This window comes from Tachysurus fulvidraco, chromosome 8 (genome assembly GCF_022655615.1).
Source record: "Tachysurus fulvidraco isolate hzauxx_2018 chromosome 8, HZAU_PFXX_2.0, whole genome shotgun sequence".
Taxonomy (NCBI): domain Eukaryota; kingdom Metazoa; phylum Chordata; class Actinopteri; order Siluriformes; family Bagridae; genus Tachysurus; species Tachysurus fulvidraco.
The window spans coordinates 13,067,429-13,086,763 of record NC_062525.1 but is presented as its reverse complement, the minus strand read 5'-3'; the positions used below and the strand labels follow the sequence as shown (position 1 = coordinate 13,086,763).

The following is a 19,335-nucleotide window of genomic DNA, read 5'->3' as shown; positions in this document are numbered from 1 at the left end:
CTTTCTGTTATATTGCAAATCCTGTTGTGATTCAGAACCAAAGATCAAAAATCAATGTGTCTGCAGAACTGCTAAGAGATGTTACATGGTATTAAGCATTAATGTTGGTAAAGGTTTTAATGTGAAAATGTAAAATATCAGTAAATGGGCTAAATCTCTCTCTATCTTTCATACATATCACTCAACCAAACTGAGCGGTAATGAGTCATTCTCAATGACCATGTTGGAGAACCATGCAGGAGAAACATGTGGAACAAGAGACCCTGAGATTTATTTCAGTGGGTTGGTGGTAACATCATGATGATTTCTATTTTCCCTTAGTTTACTGGTTGCTTCTCTGACCAATGCCCTCCTTACCTGACTTAGTCCATGACCTCCTTTAAGCAAACTTGCAGGCGTGGCATCTTTTTTTGACTTTCTAGTAATGAATTTAATGTTGCTTCATAGAATGTTTGTAAATGTTTAGCTTTTTTTTCTTCTTTTTTTCCCCCCTGATCCAAACTTTTCAAGAACTTTGCCTTGTTCTATTTTGAGACCTCTTGCCCTTGGTGATGCTGTTTATTTAGGCATTTCACCCAATAGCAGGAAATTCTGTATTTCTATAGAGTTTACGTGACACTTATGATGTGACTTCTGATTACACAAGAGCTCTTATGGCATGAATATACTGCAACTTCATAACTTAAGTTATTTTAGATAATATATCAGAATATACTGATTTCCTTCCACTTCAGTATTGCGGTATATTTTGTATAGCTTGATAGATTTCTTTTGCAGTTTGAACGCTACAATATTGTTAAAAGTCTTTTCTGAGTTGTAAAATAAAGGCACGAGGAAATGCATGGTGTTATTTATCTAGTTATTTCACCGTTCAACATAAGATATCAGGTCTTGCATGTGGGACATGGAGTGTTTCCTTTAATAAAATACCATGAGTCATTCCTGTTGTGTCTGTTACAGGATACCGCGTCATGTAGTGGGTCTGAATCCGTTCTCTAAATAGTGAGCCTAAATAGTGATCAACACGGATTAGTGCCCAAAACTCGATGGAGATCCAACACTCGATGGAGTGAGTCAGGGAAGTGTTCCTGGAATGAGTGTGTCTCGTATGAGTGTGTGTGTGTGTGTGTGTGTAATGTCCAGTTTCAGTCCTATAGCGGCTTGAGCACTCATATTATTACGTCACTACATTGGGGCGTGGTCTGCACCAGTGTGTATCTGTCTTCCTTGTTCTTATCTTAAAGAATAAACTATGCGCGTGCGTGTATGTACTTGAACCATGCGTTATATCGCTGTCATCGTCTGCTGTCTATGTGATTGGGGTAAGTCAATTATTTATTATGTCAAGAATTCTTTATATGAAAGATTAACTGGTGACAGCAAGCAACTCGATGCGTTGTGCCAATTGTATGAATATATTTGATACTTGTTTATCTCTCTCTCTCTCTCTCTCTCTCTCACACACACACACACACACACACACACACACACACACACACACACACACACACACACACACACACTTCATCTCTCTCTCTCTTTCTCTCTCTCTCTCTCTCTCTCTCTCTCTCTCTCTCTCTCTCTCTCTCACACACACACACACACACTTCATCTCTCTCTCTCTTTCCCTCTCTCTCTCTCTCTCTCTCTCTCTCTCACACACACACACACACACACACACACACACACACACACACACTTTCTCTCTCTCTCTCTCTCTCTCTCTCTCTCTCTCTCACACACACACACACACACACACACACACACACACACACACACACACACACACACACTCTCTCTCTCTCTCTCTCTCTCTCTCTCTCTCTCTCTCTCTCTCTCTCTAAAAGTTGAAGTTATCAAGCACAGTTTACAAAGTATGCAACACAATCTAAAGTTAACTGCTATGATACACTTTTTTCAGTCATGCTAAAGATTATATTCTTTACATGTTCAGTTTTTGCACTGTTGTGTATTTTCACATTAATGTAATACATTGTACTGTTTTACTGCATTATTACGCTACTACAGAGTGCAGGGGAAACGGGTGTGGTTATATTGAGGAATTGTAAAAAACAACAACAACAACAAAAAAACTTGACCATACTAACAAATGAAACTTTATAATAGTAATATAATTAATAGTAAATTATGAGTGCAAATCAATAAGATTTGAGAAGCCTGAAATGCAAGATGATATAAAATGTTTTCCCAAAAATGATGTGGTTTTGTGAATAATACGGACTTCTGTGAACAGGAAGCTTCACTGAGATCCCTTCAATGAGTCACGTAGAGCGGTATGATGTAGTCAGACCTCAGAGGCTCGGTGAGAGCAAGAAACAGGTAAGTAATTGTAAGGTTGTAAGTGGAATTGGGGTTTATGCAAGCAATCACACATCTGCTCACAAGCCTTTGTCATGCTCCTACAATCAAATTTTGTCTCCTAGGTCGTGGAATCACACAATCATGAAAAGTATCCTGAGAAACTCCTTTTTCAGCTGTTGTTGAATGGAAATAATCATACAGTTCACTTGCAAAAAAACAGGTAAAATAAGCGAACAAGCATACAAAGACAGTCTGCATTATTAATCCTCTAGGTGTTCCAGTTTTATTATATATATAACTCCTAGAACATACTGGACATATATGTATGATCAGTCTCCTAACCACTTGTAACCAAGTAAATGGTATTTAAATAAATCATAAATGTATTCTGTTTCTAATAATCGCAGACTTCTTATTGGACGTAATTACACTGAAATACACTATGAAGCAGATGGATCGACTGTGATCACTTCTCCAAAGCTTGAGGTAGGTTTACTTCTTTTATTTTTTTAACCTAAATCTAAACTAAGGCATATTAATGCTACAATTGTACACCTTCCAATGCGACTTTAGAGCTCATATTTTGTGTATTGTGTTTTTATTTATTGTCTCTTAGAAAGTATGATCATCTGAATGTGGATTCTTTTTTATGGATTATTTTGCAGGACCATTGTTATTATCATGGCCGTATAGACGGAATAGACGATTCATCAGTGAGTGTTGGAGTCTGCTCTGGCATGAGGTACAGTATGGTGATGCCATAACATGGGACATGTTAGACATAATGACACAAATATGAAGTTTGACGTTCGGTTTCTCTGTAGAGGTTTTGTCAGGGCTGAAGAGCAAATGTATCTGATCGAGCCCTTGGGTAATAGCACTGAAGGAGACCACGCCTTCTATAAGCGGGAACACCTGAGGAGGAAGAGGAGTGCTTATGGAGACTCCGGTATCACAGTTTATGACACAGAACCTCGAACAGAAGCCCTCTTCAAACGCAGCAGCATGGTATATGTTTCTAAATTTACTCCTCACATCACTGGGATTGTATTATGTACAGAAATCTGACTGTACTACCACAATATCTAAAGCGTTTAATCATCACTTTAGAACACGAAGACTGTATTTAATACCCAGAGATACGTGGAGCTGTTTCTTGTAGCTGACAACACTGAAGTAAGAGCTTTATTCAGCCACATGCAAAGGTTTTATTCCCATTTCTTTGGAATAACACAGTCACAATTGATGATTTACATCTCCTTGCAGTACAGAAGATTCAAGTCAAATGTTGATACAGTACGGGCAAGGATGTTAGAAGCCATAAATCATGTTGATAAGGTATTATTTTTTTTACTGTTCATGTCTGATGCAAGGGTGGAACACAATGCTGCTATCTGTCACTATCTGTATCTGTACCTGAACTTTCTCAAACTGGTCTCTGCTTTGCTCTAAAAATAAAACCATATTTATTTTAGGATTTATTTAAACCGAAACACGATAAAAATATGGTTTTATCTTTTTGAACTCAAAAAGACAAGAAAAAAAAAACAGAATACTGAGCTGCAATTTATTTAAATCCTGCAAGTTTTACATATTTCATCTCATAACTAAGATTATTCCTTCCACAGTTCTATCGTCGACACAATATCCGTGTGTTGCTGGTAGGTTTGGAGGTGTGGAATGTAGAAGATCAGTTTCTGGTCAGTGTAAATGATAATGAAACTCTCACCAGATTTATTCAGTGGCGACAGAAGCGACTTTCAAATATTGTCAAGCACGACAATGCACAACTTGTAACGTGAGTATGACACCCAGGAGTCTGGACCATAGTAATAATTGTTACACATAAGTCCTGTTTTATTCATTGTTTGCTAATGTTTCGTTTTTTGTTTTATGCAGGGGTGTTGATTTTTTGGATAAAACTGTGGGGCTGGCAAACAAATTTGCAATGTGCACTAAAGCCTCTGGAGGAATAAATCAGGTACTCCTAGGCCAGTTGTGTGTCTACCATTAAATACAATTCATGAAGAAATGATCTAGATCATAGAAGAAAATGAAAAAGATGCATTCTATATTCCTTCATTCCTCAGGATCATAGCACGAGTCCACTGGGCTTGGCTGCGACCATCGCACATGAGATGGGCCACAACATGGGCATGTCCCATGATGTCCGGGGCTGCACTTGTGGCCTTTCTGACTGCATCATGACTGAAGATATGAAGTAAGATGTGATCTTTTATTCATGCCAATCCATAATGAGCTGCTTAAATAATGAACAACTGTTCTGCTCTCTAAGTGTTATCTGTGTGTACATTCTTTGAGTTTTGGCAAACAAACTTGCATGCAAACTGTCTCTGTGTTGTTTATCATAGCTCAGCTGCATCAGTCTTCCCAGAGCTGTTTAGTGATTGCAGTCTGGATCAGCTGCAAATATTTCTGGAGAATGTCAACCCCATTTGCCTGCTGGACCGCCCCAGCTCAGACAAAATTTATGGTGGACCCGTCTGCGGCAACGCTTTTCTTGACCCTGGGGAGGAGTGTGACTGTGGGACAGAAGAAGTGAGCTGACTCTTAATTTTCTTTCCAGTGTATATAAAACCCTTATCATTTAAGTCAGTTAATATAGTCCAATATGGCTGAATTCTTTTTACATTCTTGTGCTAGTTTTGTATATAAAATGCATTCTTGTGGTGAGAACAATTCTTGATGTCTCACTTTGTGTAATATCCTGTTTCTGTTGCAGGAGTGTAACAACCCATGCTGCAATGCCAAAACCTGCAAATTTACAGAAGGATCTTTTTGTGCGCAGGGAGAGTGTTGTGAAAACTGCCAGGTAGAGTACAGTGTGATCTGCATCCCTCATAAAACTGAGTCAAAATTCAGTCAAATGCTGAAGGGTTGAAATGCATCCAAAGTCTATACATGGAGGGAAACCTGGGCATGAGGAGGGAATACATGCTTGATGGGAAGCCAGATCATCAGACACTTTCACACACACATTCGCACATAGCTGCAATTTATTTTTGTCAATTAACCTACTGGAATTTTCCCTCCAGTGCCAGCACTAGCCATTGGTGTCGAAAGGATAGGCATGGATATCATTGGGCCTCTTTCGAAATCAGCCAGGAGCCACAAATACATCCTAATCATCATGGATGACGCTACTAGATACCCCTGGGTGGTCCCATTTCGGAAGGCCAGCTCCCGTCAGGGAGATCGTCAGGGAGATCCACATCATCAGGGAGATCCTCTTGCTCTTTAGCAGGGTTCACATCTTGAAGGACCTTGATTTAATGGTGGATCTGTGTCGGTTGTTGCAGAACAACACCTAAGGACATTGGTCTACCACTCTCAAACAGATGTGCTAGCGGAGCGGATGAGTCAGACTCTCAAACAGATGATTTGGTGGGTGTTGGACGAGGAAGGATGGAATTAAGAGCTCCTCCTGCCCTACATTCTCTTTGCCATATAAGAGATACCAAATTCCTCTACCATATTCACCCCATTTGAACTGCTCAACCTCAAGATTTGAACCGTGGTTGAGAGGATGCCAAAATGTTACAGGATCATTGAGGAGTCCACCAATCCCTTGTCGAGCCCCATGTTTGTTGGTCCAAAGTCCAATGGCTTTTTGAGTCTGGGCAAATGACAAGTAGGACGAAGCCCCCTTCAGTATGTAAGAGATTGCACAGATAAAACAAGCCAAGTATTAAAGGTGGGGTGCACGATGTTTGAAAGCCAATGTTGACATTTGAAATCACCAAAACAAACAGGCCCCTAACCCAAATGGGTGTCACCCCTGTTTTGATAGCTCCCCCCTCCACACATACATACGTAACCCAGGCAACTATTATGGCAGAACCTGCTGGGGCAGCTGGCCAAGGGGATATTTTTATCAATAAATGAACTCAATGAGTAATACTATGGTAATACAAACGTGTTTTTGTAGTACTGTGTGTTGTACCGTGAAAGTTTTAGCTCTGTTTCATGTGGAAGACATTCAGTTCTCTCCAGCGCTGGAAAGCTGATCATATATTAACACAGGTCCTGCTTTTTGTCTTATTGTAAGCCTTTTTTTGCTTTTTGTTTTTATCCGCCATGTCAGTGTTTCAATCGCTTTCTGCTAATGTCACAATTGATGTTTAGTCATTGATTGTGTTTCCTTTTAACATGTCCCCTGATGTTTTGTTTCCTTTCTAGATTCAAGCAGCTGGCAGAGTGTGTAGAGCATCTGTGAATGATTGCGATCTGGATGAATACTGCACAGGAATGTCGGAAAAGTGTCCACAAGACAGCTTTAAAATGAATGGGATACCATGCAGAGACAGTTACTGCTACAACGGTCAGTGTCCAACTCTTCTCCAGCACTGCCAGAGACTGTGGGGAAAAGGTACCTATTCATATAACTTCTTTTAATAAAGTTTATTCACTATTACTGTTATATCATCATTCATTATTTTTTATTATAAGACCTGGTTGCTCTCAGAACCTAATGGTACTTGAAATCAATTCTTTATTGATTTCCCCCACTGGTTACTTGTGTCCCAGTGACGATGATAAGTTGTTTGTTCGATCCCTAGTCCAGACTTTTTGGATTTTCTCACATTCTCACTGTGTCCACATGGGTCTATGCTTTACTCCCACCTCCCAATAGCATACAGGTGAACTTATGAGTCTTAATTACCCTTGGGTGTGAATGTACATGTCCACTATGACATGTCACACAATGACACAATGACTGTCATCCAATGCAGGATGTACTCTTACATCAGGCCCAGTGAGTTCCTGCACCACCCTGAGCAGTATAAAGCGGTTGCTGAAGATAAATTCAAGTTCAAGAAGCTTTTATTGTCATTTCATCCATATATAGTTGTTGCAGTACACAGTGAAATGAGACAACGTTTCTCCAGGATCATGGTGCTACATAAAACAAAGACAGAACTATAAGGACTTAGTAAGTTAGTTCTAGCCACATTACCATTGTGACCAGGTTAATGAACACTAAGAAATTTGGTGCTCTTGTTGAATCAATGATGAATAAATAAATAAAATAGTGAATGGTCAGAAGATTTCTCGGGCAGTGCACCACAGTCACAATCTCACAAACTGACCCTTCCTGAAAAAGTCTGAGGATGTGGAACATGTGTATGTGCGTGCATTACAATATGGCAGAATATAGAGTTTGGACTGTGTAATATAATGTAATTCTGAACAAAGTTTACAGGTTGAATGTGCAATGGGCAGCTTGTAAAACTTAAAATCTGTAAACACACTTTCTGCACATGTAGCTTTCAAGATTCGACGCTAATTTGTGACGTACACCTTAATAATTTTCCTGATTTAATCTTTTATAATCTTTTCTTTTCTTTTTTAGATGCCAAAGTGGCTGAAAAAGTGTGCTTTTTTAGGAATACATTAGGGATGAGTGATTCGCACTGCGGACGGAGCAAGGATGGCTACAAACGCTGTGCAGAACAGTACGTTGAGACTACAGCTTACTATCAGCTTTTGATTTATAAATCTGTATTTACAAAACTGTATACAGTAAAAAAAAGTCTCAGAAATTCATTGAAATGTTCATTGAAAAGTCAGTGAAACATTTTCCCAGGTTGCCAGACATATTGTTAGAAATCTCTTTATTGTTTCACTGCTTTTCATTGTGAAGAGTGCAATCTTTTCTTACTTACAGAGATATGTACTGTGGAAGCATATTTTGCACTGGGGGTAATAATTTTCCCATTACTGGACTAAAAGCTCAGTTGAGCACAAACACTGGACATATATGCAACATAGCTGGGGAGAGATCTGAGGAAGACAACCTAAGCATGGTGCCTACAGGAGCATTGTGTGGCCAGAACAAAGTACGTGTTCCTTAATGTTGTGCCTGTGCTACTGTTTCTGTTTCTGGTATCATATTTGGAATAGTTTTGTCCTGCTTGTCTTCAGGTCTGCTTTGACAACATGTGCCAGGATGTCAAAGTGTACGGTGTGAGTGAAGACTGCTCACAGAAATGTAGTGGACATGGGGTGAGACTCTCAACTCTTTTTACCAGAGGCCAAAAAATTTAATTTGAACCTGTTTTATTGTGTCCATATTCATCACTGAATGTCTTATTCATGTCACACTCCACAGTGGTGTTTAGTTGCTCATATGAAAGTAGACACTTTGGGTTTTCAAAATGAAAAAGTATTTGTTTTCTATTTTGTGTAGTAGGGACAATATATTCATAGAAATGTTAAGTAAAAAAAATTGAAGCCATTATCTTCCATCGCTAGAATTCTGTCTGAAGTTATCCGTATAAGGTTTCCTGACTAATTTTATATCAGACTTGATGTCCCATAAGTCTGGGTTTGAGAAGGAAATAAATCTTATGTGTACAATGATAGGTATGTGATCATCGACAACAGTGTCACTGTGAGCCTGGTTGGGCTCCACCACACTGCAATGTCAAATTTGCAGACTTGCCTTCTGGTAAACTTTTAATTTTTAAACATTTTAAAAGATTAATTTAAACGTTAGACTGTGGGCATTAAATTATCCTACTGAATGCTTGTATTTGAATTGCAGCAAAAAATACGACAATGATCAGCATTTCAGTTGCAGCTGGAATCTTACTACTGCTGGCAGCTGCATTTGGAAGTTGGATTTATTGTAAAAAGAGAAAGGTTTCGAGGCATAAAACGTAAGTTCTTTTGTTAGCTGGCCAAGCACGGGATGCACTTATTTCCAGGGATTTCGGAACAGCGTCACAGATATTGCGTCATTGGGCAGAAATGGCCTATTTGATAATCTGACCCTAACCCTAACTGTAGTTTTTGGTTGTTTGTTTGTTTTCGAAAACAGCTTAACTGTAAGATGATAAAGCATAATAGATATAAAATATAAAATCTACCTGTATGACTTTTTTATCCTTCATTATCCATCATAGTATGCTCTTTTTTTTTTTGAAAGACTGCGTTTTTCCAAGACCTCCAGAAACACGCTGATTTTACATCGTGGTAACAAAACCCCTGGAATTTAGTGAATGCCGGCCAAGCACAGCGAAGTTTTTGTGATTGCAGATAGTTAACACAGGTTAAGTCTATATAACTCTTTGTTTTTTGTATCTAGAAAAGCTGACCCAGAACACTCAAATTCTCAATTTGAGAACAGTGAAGTAAAACATGTTCTTTTAAAGGACCGTCTTGAAATCAGCGAGCCTAGTTTTTTAAGTACGACCATGACCAGATCCGGTGTCCTACACACAGTCATGCCAATGCGGACAGCACCGCAAGTGAGTGCTCGGCCAGTCGGCCAGCTTCAGTAACCCAACACAATTACAGTGTATATATACTGCCCAAAATTCAGTACAGTTAATTTTTCTATCTTTCACAGCCTCCTGTTAAAAAGTCTGATCCAGAGCCACCTCAGACTGCGCCACCCATTTCTTTATCCACAGAAATGAAGCCTCTGCCTCCTTTAAAGTCTCAACATCCTGCTGATGTAAAACAGGTGAGCTGTTACACTGTGCAATATTGTTTACATACACATGGGTAAATCTTCACTTAATGGCTGCTTACGAAACCGAAAATTGCTCAGTGGGCACGGTGCCAACCCATCACAGGGCACAATCACACACACTATAAAGACAAACCCCTGAGGCACGGGTAGAACTCCACATACACACAGGGCTGAGGCAGGAATCAAACACCCAACACTGAGGCTGTAAGCCAAAAATGCTAACTGCTAAGCCCCCAATTCCACTGGCTGGGAACAAAGAGAACAAAATAGTTAGCCTTGTTCTCTGAGTAGGAGAGATTACATACTCTTTTACCCGTCAATCACAGCAACACTACGTCACCTCTGAACTCTGAAAAGGGTAGATAGCATTTTTTCCTCAAGTATGTTAGCTGCTTTGAAATAATGCTTCACGTGTCTCAGAGAAAGCATGTATTGTAGTCTTCACTCCACCTAATTGGTGATATAATGGGCTCATTACTGTTGGAAAATTTAAAAACTTTAATTGCTGTTTAAAACTGTGATGTTTGGTATTAAAACTGCAAAACGTTCACAGTTACAAGTTACTCCATGAAAATTGAGCTCACCATATGAACAATTGGTTGTATTTTTTTATTGTATTGTTCATTTTTTTGGTGAGTGTACATTATTTTGTATTGCAGGTGAACAGACCGCCCCGTCCTCCAGCAGTTCTGCTAAAGCCAACTGTAGGCTCTGGATCCTGGAAAAAATAAATCTATAATAACATCTGAGGTATTGAGAGAAATACTGTCTGGTTTATAAAGCATTGAGAATGTAGAGATCATTTAATCTGATGGAAAACAAAATGACCCATGTTGTGAGTCTTAATACTATAGTCCTGAATGCTTTTATACCGCCTTTTGGTCATCAGTTCTTTAAGTTGACTATTGAATTAAAGGCAGTGTGTTTTAGAGACTGAAAAAGAGGAAGTGAACCTTGCACAGCAGCCTCTGAACCTTCCAAGGATATGACTAGGAAAGGAATCATCACATAGATAAATAATGGCTTTTCAGTCTGTTGGGTGTACAGTATGTGTGACTAATAACACATCTGCACAATGGTGACACATCAGAACTGTGTCTCTATGTGGTCATGTCTTTTTTCCGCTCAATTAAACTTGAATTGTTAAGTATATTACAAATATGAAAATAAAAAATCTGTTCTCCATATTGTGGAATTACTGTATATAAATAACTACTTTAATAACTATATATAAATACTTTAAACCAAACCTGTACTTTTATTTTTAAGTATTAAATTTTCAGACACAAGTATAAAACATTTTTATATACAGCACTGAATGTATTTTATAGTCCTGCTAGGATTTTTTTGGAGGATTGTTGTGGATTTTTGAAAAAATTGTTTTTTTTTTCGGAAGACATGTAATTACTTTCTATGATAGCTGTATACATGTTCAAATTTTATGTGTTATTTATTATTTATAAGCATTGCATTCTTATAATAGAAATAAACTTTCCTTCTTCACATGGAGTGTCTGTACCAGTTTGTTTAGTGGTACATACCGTATTAGTACTTTTGTACCTTTCTCATGTCTCACATTGTGTTCCTAGGGCGTCATTCTGGTTGCGAAGCAGTCCTAGTCAAGGGGGTCCTAGGGTGGGGGGTGTTTGGCACTATTGAGCGGTTCCTGTCTCTTGTTGCACACAATTTGCTGAAGATAGGGGCCATGTTTCTCAGTCACCTCAGGCTTGCTCTTTGGGGATAAATACAAACACATTTAAATATATCTAATATTATCTTGAATTTTTATATTATATTAATCTTTATATTAACGTTTTTTTAATGTTTATGTTCTGTAAATCTGCTTTGAGACAATGTTCATTGTTAAAAGCGCTATACAAATAAGTTAGAATTTGAATTTGAATGCTGAATCACTTACTCCCACAGTTCAGGGGCTACCTATTATGGTGCACCTACATCAGTCCTCGATTAGTCTGGGCTTGAGCCATCTGTTCAGGTTGTCACATCAGATCTTGCTCTCTTCCCTTTTGGGTGGTACTCCTTGGGAGATGCCCGTTAGGAGGAACCGCCTCTCTCCGTTAAAGGGGGCGATTCTCTATCCCAGCGAGGTTTGAAACCGCTGAGTCTGGCCCCTGAAGGGGACCAGGTCCTATGCTGTACTTTGGTCTCCCAACTGAGGTAGTGAAGACTGTGTTGAGTTAATGGAACGGGAGAGACTATACATGCTGTGCCCAGTTTGAGCATCACTTAAGTACATGGCGTAAGTCCTCTTTCCTTTTCATCTGTTTTGCAGGCAGTGACAAATGCAATTCAGTGTCCAAGCAGAGCTTGTGCTGGGCAAAGGTGGATATCTCCCAATATATAATAAAATATGGTATACTATTAAACACTTGGGAGTCTCACACTTAGAATTGACTGAAGCTAACATTGAAACTTTTACCTAAAATGACGTACAGTTCAGGTGCATTTGTTATCTTCAGCACGTCATTTTACATAAAAGTGTCAACCAAATAATAGTGGTTAATAATTTATAATGTGTATTTTTGTTCACAACTACCAAACATTGTATTATAATAAAATGTAGAAAACATAGAGTATAATAAATTGAGATAAACATGGACATACTGTATAATATAATACATTTACATTTACAGTGTTTGGCAAAAGCCCTTATCTCTAGGTTCAATAGGTCAAATACTAAAAATACCATCAACAGAAAGAACATACAATACAACATAAAGCAAAATACGGCTATCTGTAATTTATTTATTTATTTCCTTTATGTGCAACTATATGAATCTGTGCGCAAGGTAGGAACAGGCTGACACTCTATAAAAAGTCCTTGCCTGAGTGTAGAAACCAACCATGAGTCTGAAAATACTGTACTCTAAAATTTCTACATTACTGCATCTTCATTGAAAATGATCTCAGATGAAAAATTATTAAATTTTTTAAACAAAAGATAAAATCAGAACAATGTTTCCAACAACATTAATTTCTACTTAATTAGTCAGCTCTTTTACAGTACATTTAAGCAGATAATGACTAACTTTATTAATAGTAACATATGCAGTGAAACGATCCACAGATCGATCAATCTGAGCTTGACAAACATGTGATGGAAAGCATTAACCTCAAAGTGTTTTTGATATTTAAAAAAAAATGACTAACACTAGAGCTTCGAGGTGACAAGGATGCATTCATGCAGGGACTCGAATCGTTAATATACCTATTAAATGGAATCATTTAGATGACTAATACTGTGAGGGTGGAATTCTCTGGAGCAATTTAGAAGAAAATTAGAGATATCCATTACCGATTTAAAGTAAAATAATGGTGACAAATCAAAGGAAAAAACATGTGCTTTAGTTGTGTTTTTTTGGGCCACTATGAGCTCAAATGAACAGCTTTAGTGTGCCTTTTTACATGTCTATAAAGGGACGAGGATGAAAGGATTAGCAAAAACATTTCAAATACTGTATGTGAATATGACAATTCAGCAAAACCAAATACAAACATTAGACTCTGATACAGTTAAAACATTTCTTTTGATTACAGTAAACATTCACTACAAACCATGAAACAATAGTCAAGGTTACATTGAATTGTCACTGGACTACATTACCCATCAGCCCCTGCATGCCACATTCTCAATAAACACACCTGGCCTGCATACAACTAAACAGTCTGTCCTGACAGGTTCATGCTGCCATCTGGTGCCACTATGTTAATCACAATAAAACACGAGAAAATCATGTTCTATTCCAAGATTCAAATACTTTTCCATATGATCAACTTCTCTGTTAATTTTCTCTTAACATTTCCATTGGTATATTCCTTATAACTCATTGCATAGTATTCATCCAATAACAGTGAATACAGTGTATTTAAGTAATTTAAATATAATTATGTTTAGTTATATTTTGTGTAATAATTGAAGATGAATTTTATGATTCATATTTCTGAAGATAATATTTTATGTATTTCTGGATATGTGTTACCATTGTAAAGATAACTAGTGCTGCTGAAAGGTTAAGGATGCACGTTGAATTTCACTGAGTTTTATTATATTATATATCTCTCGGAATAGTAGTTAAAAGAGCATCTATCATATGGTTAAGTGAAATGTATGCAGGGACCCTATACATATGATGAGTCATTTTTGGAGTCATTTTTCTTCTTTTTATAAGAATTGTATAAAATAATAATAATAATAATAATAATAATAATAATAATAATAATAATAATAATAATGCAGCTGATCCATGCAAACATTTATGTTAATATTTTCATTTTCTTACATTTTAGTGTTTCTTAGGATTGTTAGGATCTTTGCTACGTGCTTCATTCAAACCAGCAACATTATTTGGCAAACCCTGGATAGTCTTATTTAGCACTTTACCCCATTGACTGAGTTTTACTGTAAAAGTCTGTGAAAGGGGAATTTTATTGAAATGAATTAAGTGAATATATTGCGATGCTAAACGGCTTCAGTCAGTAAACAACTGTCGCTTCAGCAGCACTGAGCTACAGATAACAAACTCGAGTTGTTAGCTGATTGGCTGAGGAGCCGTTACATGATTGGCTCCGGCGACAAATGATTGACAATGTGCCCGCCTCCGATATTCCGCGACGTGACAGTAACGTCACGGGGGGATTTGATTCTGATTCGAATTCTGATTCTATGATGTTTATATTATAATTGTATTCTATTTTATACATTTACTGTATTTAACAGGTTACATGAAAGGTAAGCTCGAACAAACCTTACAATTATAAATAAAATCAGACATCCTTCACATGCCAAAGTTTAAGCATATAGGAATTCAAAAAGAATTCTGAGACAGAATAAATGCTTAAATATTTATGATCTGGTCGGTTATGTAATTATTAAAAACTCTGATTTGAAGCACTGAATCTGCTGAATTCCATGTGCTCTTTACAGATGAGTGAGAAGAAGAAAAAGAAACAGTGTGGAACAGCTGGAGCAGCTAAAGCGTCCATAATGAGCACAACATCTGACCATAGACCGAAATGTTTTAGGGATATTATGGACCTTGTTCTTCATCTGAGCGATGAGTACGCACAATCTTTGTCACTCAGTATCATTTCATTCAATTCATTTACACTTGAATAAATGGTTTGATTCTGATTTACTGTCTGTGTGTTTGTCTAAAGGGAATGGAAGGCTGTGAGCCACGGCATGACGAAGGAGGTAAGAGTGGGAGAATAACATTTTAATTTCCAGAATTTATCAGATGCCCTTATCCAGAGTGACTTACATTATCTCATTTTTATACAACTGAGCAATTGGGGGTTAGGGGCCTTGCTCAAGGGCCCGATTGGTAGCCCGACACCTTAACTACTAGGCAACCATACGCCCAATATAACAATAACAGAATAACAAATTAATGAATGGGATGTAAATGTTTTAGTTGGTTGATCTGGCTAATGAAGAGATGAATCAATTTACTGTGTAATACTCTATTCACTTTATTGATTTGGGAAACATTTAGATAGGTTCAGTCATGTTTTAAACCTGTTCAGTTATGTATTGTAGTGTTATTGACTGCTGTGTGAAGAGTTAACTGATTCTCATTTAAAACTTGGTTTTAACCACAGCAGAGTTCAGTTACTGGTTTTGTTTGGTTAAACAAATTGTAACGTCACTGATCATGTTTCATATTCAACAAGCGGATTTTCTTTCTTTTATTTCAAAAGTTCACAAGGGTGAAGTTTGCGGTTACGTGCACAAAAATCGTGACAATGGTGTCGTCTGTTATCGTTCGGCGTTTACTGAAGCCTCTCAGCAAAAGCTTCGGGATCGAAGCGATTGTCAAGGCAAATGACAAGCTGAAGGAAATGGAATCGGGCAAGGAAACGGAATTGGCTTCAGCTCAAAAGTAATCTTTACCAATCTTTTGCTCAAATTTCAACCTTAATTTCCCGATGATCACCTTTATTGCACTGTTTAATCAACCTTCTGACCAATAAGAATCCAGGATTTAGCAGCATTTTGAATGGCTAATCACATGGGTTTTCTGTGTTTTATAAGCAATTGGCTGTTTAAAAAGAGAAAATAAATTTAACATTGATTGTACTATTTTACTTATCTGTCTGATTTTGCCTTTGAAAAAAATATAAAAAAATCATGTTCTCTCTATCCATGTTTGTGTATAAAGATCCCCTATGGAAGCATCTGATTTCATCTGTCATCTCGCTAAGAGAATCGTCACAGAAATTAAAGGTGCAATGCTGGAGGCAATTCGGAGCGTGGCATCAGCACCACATGTGAACTTGGTAGAAGAAAATCAGTTCTCACAGATAGATGATCTCAGCATCACATGCACAAATGAGATCTGTGATAAGATTGTGGCCCTGTATCAGTCTAAAGATTTCAGCAGACCAGATGAAAAAAACACTTTATTAATGTCACTAAAGTCCCTCCTGAAAGTCCAGAAATTAATGAAGGGTTTGGAAGAAACTGTCTCCATGAGCAGGTCCTCTTCTTGGAATACCGTATCCACAGTTTCTCAGTTGACCTCCCCATTGTCTGAAGTGATGACTCCTGAATGTGCCTCATCACCTCCTCAACCTGAGGTCCCTTTCAGTGATCAGTTTGTGAGCAAAGCCTTAGAAATGATAACTGAAGTTCTTCTGAGAACGGATGAAAAGCTTGCCGTCTCAGTGTCATCCAAAACCTCTGTCCCTGCCTCCAGTGAGACAGAACTGAATTCCCTGATGGAGCTGGCCAAAAGCAAAGCCACGGAAATTCTGCAGAAATTATTTTTTTTGCTTCACAGTTGCATCGATGCTGACCAGTCTGTACCAGAACACGAGGCCTTCCTCGCTTATGCTCAAAAGATCCACATGGATATCCACAAGCGGGTGTTTACATACGTCAGTGAGCGGCAGCAAGCCGTTTCAGAGAAAAGCAAGATGGAATCTGATGTCGCTGCTAAACAGGTTCTAGATAAAGCCACCCAGGATGTAAGTGATATCCTGGAGAAGAGCTTAGCTTCACACATTTCCAAAGGAACAATCAGTGTGACAGGCTTGGGTTCCGGCACAGCGGCAGTAGATCTAGATCGAGTCGCTTCTGGTAGCATTAACAAGGTGATCAGTGGAGTATCTCAGGAGATTGGATTATCTAACATGGAGCACAAGCCTCTGCCTTCAGACCAGAACGGTCATTATGTTCCTCTGAGCCTTTTTACTGTGGCCCGCAATCAGTTGAAAGCTTTTTTCACTTCCTTCTCTAAAAGTGCTGCTGGAGATGACAAAAAGATAGATGTGTCAGCTGGCACTGGGGATGGCATAGCTCACGAGCAGGAAGTTGGCCCAGACTCTGTTCCAGAGAGAAGCATGTTACTCTCTATGCAATTTCCTCCTGAGCTCATTTACTTGTTTGTAGAGGAGTCCACTAAGGCTTTATTGCAAAACGTGCTAAATGTCTGGTCGAGTGATGGAAGTAATGGAAGTGATGGAAGTAATGGAAGTGATGGAAGTAATGGACGCTCAACTCAAACAGCTGAGGGTCAGGAGAAGAATAAGAGGCCTAGACATCGCTTTGTTGTGAAGGCTGACAGGCTAGTGGTCGTTAAGGTATGCAGGTCTTCTTCCCCTAAATGTTTTCTTGTGGTTCTGAGATTTTATTTGTTGTGAGTGATAATTGAATGGTTCAATGGTTTACATCAGTTACTCAATTTACAGCATCAGTCAAGTTATCTTAGATGTCCAGTTCTGTTTCCTGATTTGTCTTTTTATCTTCATAATTCTCAGTCTCCCAAAAAGCAGAGGAAGCGGCACAGAGATGCACTGGAACCGGTGGACCAGCCGAGCACCTCTGGTAAGTCTTTAAAACAAAATGAATCTGCAATAATTGACCATGTTTACCCTACTTGTGTTGTCATTTTGCTGTAACTCTGTTTCTTCTTATTCCCAGATTCACACAGAGTACCAAAGCCCTCGCGGTCGGTATTTGAAAGAGCACGCAGGGCACTGGGCAGGTTCTGCTGCCGCAACTCTAAAACCACTCCGTAAACTCATCACAGTTATCCTGTGTCCAGTGATTATTAATGAATTTATAGAAATATAACAGACATATAACCAAACAGAAAAAAACAAACAAAAATACCACTCCACCTACAATGATCAACACCCAGCAACTAACTAATCAAACAAATAAGTTAAAAAAAGTTTAAAAAAAAAAATCCGATTTTATTATTCTAATAATGTTGTCAGGAATGCCCGATTCAGACCCCAATGCAGTACGCATACAAGACCTCAAATTAAGATTCTTTAAGAGTCCAGAGATGGATGAAGGGTAAATAATGGGAATAGCACAGGTAGAGACACACAAACAGTCACAGAAGTGATGCTAGTCTGTAGTGCCGTGAGTTTGTGGTAAACTGCTAGCATCTTGCGATTTCTGCTGGATTCACTGCCGGCAAAGTATTCTGTAATGTAGAGTCTAAGGCAGAAGGTATAGTGTCCATATGCAGGTTTACTGAGTAAACACAGAGCATACAAATCCAAAATGGGTGCAAAAATAACGCTAACCCTAACCATAACCCTAACCCTAACCTAGAGGCAACCAAGTCCAAGAGAAAACAACACGAAAAAACTAGTAAAAAAAACAGAAACAGAATCAAATCACAGTAGGCAGAATTACGGTTTGGTAACATAGTGAAACTAACAATACTTAATAAACACCAGCAGCAGTGAGCACAAACAAGCAACAAAACTGTTGCAAATGCGATAGTAAACTGATGAAAGTTATGTTTATGTGGGCGACACAGGTAACGCGAGCAAAATGCTAATGTGCAAGTGGACCAACTATATCCACATGTGAATATGCTAGTGCATATATGTAAAAAATGAATATGATGTGTATTTGAGATGGAGATTAATTATTGCTGGGGTTTTTTGTTTGTTCTTCCATGGCAATATCATGTAATGTTTCCTGATTTTGTGCAGAGGATACAACTTTGCACTAAACACAACCTCAACATGCACAAATTGTAATCTTGCTGATTGAATTGTTTAAAATCGACGAGCTGGTAGGAAAGTTAATTTTTTTTCTATTTTGGATGAACAGGATGATTTCTGAACTGAACATTAAGTTTTATAAAAAAAAAAAAAAGAGTACTTTCAGTGTTGAAAGTCGATGTTTACGATTACAAACTGCACATTTTGTATACTTAAGTTTATACTGGACGAATTACAGTTTCCAATATTTGGGTATTTGAATGGGATATTTTGTTTTGAAAATATTTTTACTGTTATATTTTTTTAATTTATTGATTTCACAAAAGAAACTGACATAATTTTGAGTTTCAAAAGGGGTTTGTTTTGTTTATTCATGACGATTGTGTTATGTAAATGGCTCTTCAATTGTATTTAAGCTGTCAAACCGTTGAATCAATGTACCCAAAACAACAAAACAAAGGGCCAGAACACATATATTCACTGATTGAAAAGTTTGTCTGCGCTGAATATTCATTCACCTG

General features: G+C 38.0%; 2 protein-coding genes across 2 annotated transcripts; both read left to right on the top strand.

The window, feature by feature from the left end:
• Positions 1 to 1,067: 1,067 nt before the first annotated feature.
• Positions 1,068 to 11,326, top strand: adam8b (ADAM metallopeptidase domain 8b). Its single transcript, XM_027177763.2, has 22 exons — positions 1,068 to 1,322; positions 2,255 to 2,340; positions 2,445 to 2,542; positions 2,730 to 2,808; positions 2,988 to 3,064; positions 3,147 to 3,330; positions 3,433 to 3,498; positions 3,589 to 3,660; positions 3,951 to 4,120; positions 4,222 to 4,303; positions 4,413 to 4,543; positions 4,695 to 4,881; positions 5,066 to 5,155; positions 6,523 to 6,712; positions 7,697 to 7,799; positions 8,012 to 8,183; positions 8,269 to 8,349; positions 8,710 to 8,794; positions 8,891 to 9,005; positions 9,434 to 9,596; positions 9,698 to 9,814; positions 10,483 to 11,326. The coding sequence occupies exons 1-22, from the start codon at positions 1,280 to 1,282 to the stop codon at positions 10,552 to 10,554; spliced, it is 2,463 nt and encodes an 820-aa protein (XP_027033564.1). The 5' UTR covers positions 1,068 to 1,279; the 3' UTR covers positions 10,555 to 11,326.
• Positions 11,327 to 14,435: 3,109 nt separating this feature from the next.
• On the top strand, positions 14,436 to 17,968 carry LOC113662505. Its single transcript, XM_027177394.2, has 7 exons — positions 14,436 to 14,573; positions 14,769 to 14,902; positions 15,002 to 15,038; positions 15,545 to 15,726; positions 16,006 to 17,428; positions 17,606 to 17,672; positions 17,769 to 17,968. Exons 2-7 carry the CDS (start codon positions 14,769 to 14,771, stop codon positions 17,864 to 17,866), a joined length of 1,941 nt encoding a protein of 646 aa, XP_027033195.2. The 5' UTR covers positions 14,436 to 14,573; the 3' UTR covers positions 17,867 to 17,968.
• Positions 17,969 to 19,335: the final 1,367 nt, after the last annotated feature.

Bases quoted from the DNA above. Each gene is read 5' to 3' on its own strand.
- LOC113662505 (XM_027177394.2), top strand. From the start codon at position 14,769: ATGAGTGAGAAGAAGAAAAAGAAACAGTGTGGAACAGCTGGAGCAGCT. The intron at 17,429-17,605 runs GTATGCAGGTCT...CATAATTCTCAG, and splicing joins ACAGGCTAGTGGTCGTTAAG to TCTCCCAAAAAGCAGAGGAA. The intron at 17,673-17,768 runs GTAAGTCTTTAA...TCTTATTCCCAG, and splicing joins GGACCAGCCGAGCACCTCTG to ATTCACACAGAGTACCAAAG.
- adam8b (XM_027177763.2), top strand. From the start codon at position 1,280: ATGCGTTATATCGCTGTCATCGTCTGCTGTCTATGTGATTGGG. The intron at 3,065-3,146 runs GTACAGTATGGT...GTTTCTCTGTAG, and splicing joins GGAGTCTGCTCTGGCATGAG to AGGTTTTGTCAGGGCTGAAG. The intron at 3,499-3,588 runs GTAAGAGCTTTA...ATCTCCTTGCAG, and splicing joins TTGTAGCTGACAACACTGAA to TACAGAAGATTCAAGTCAAA.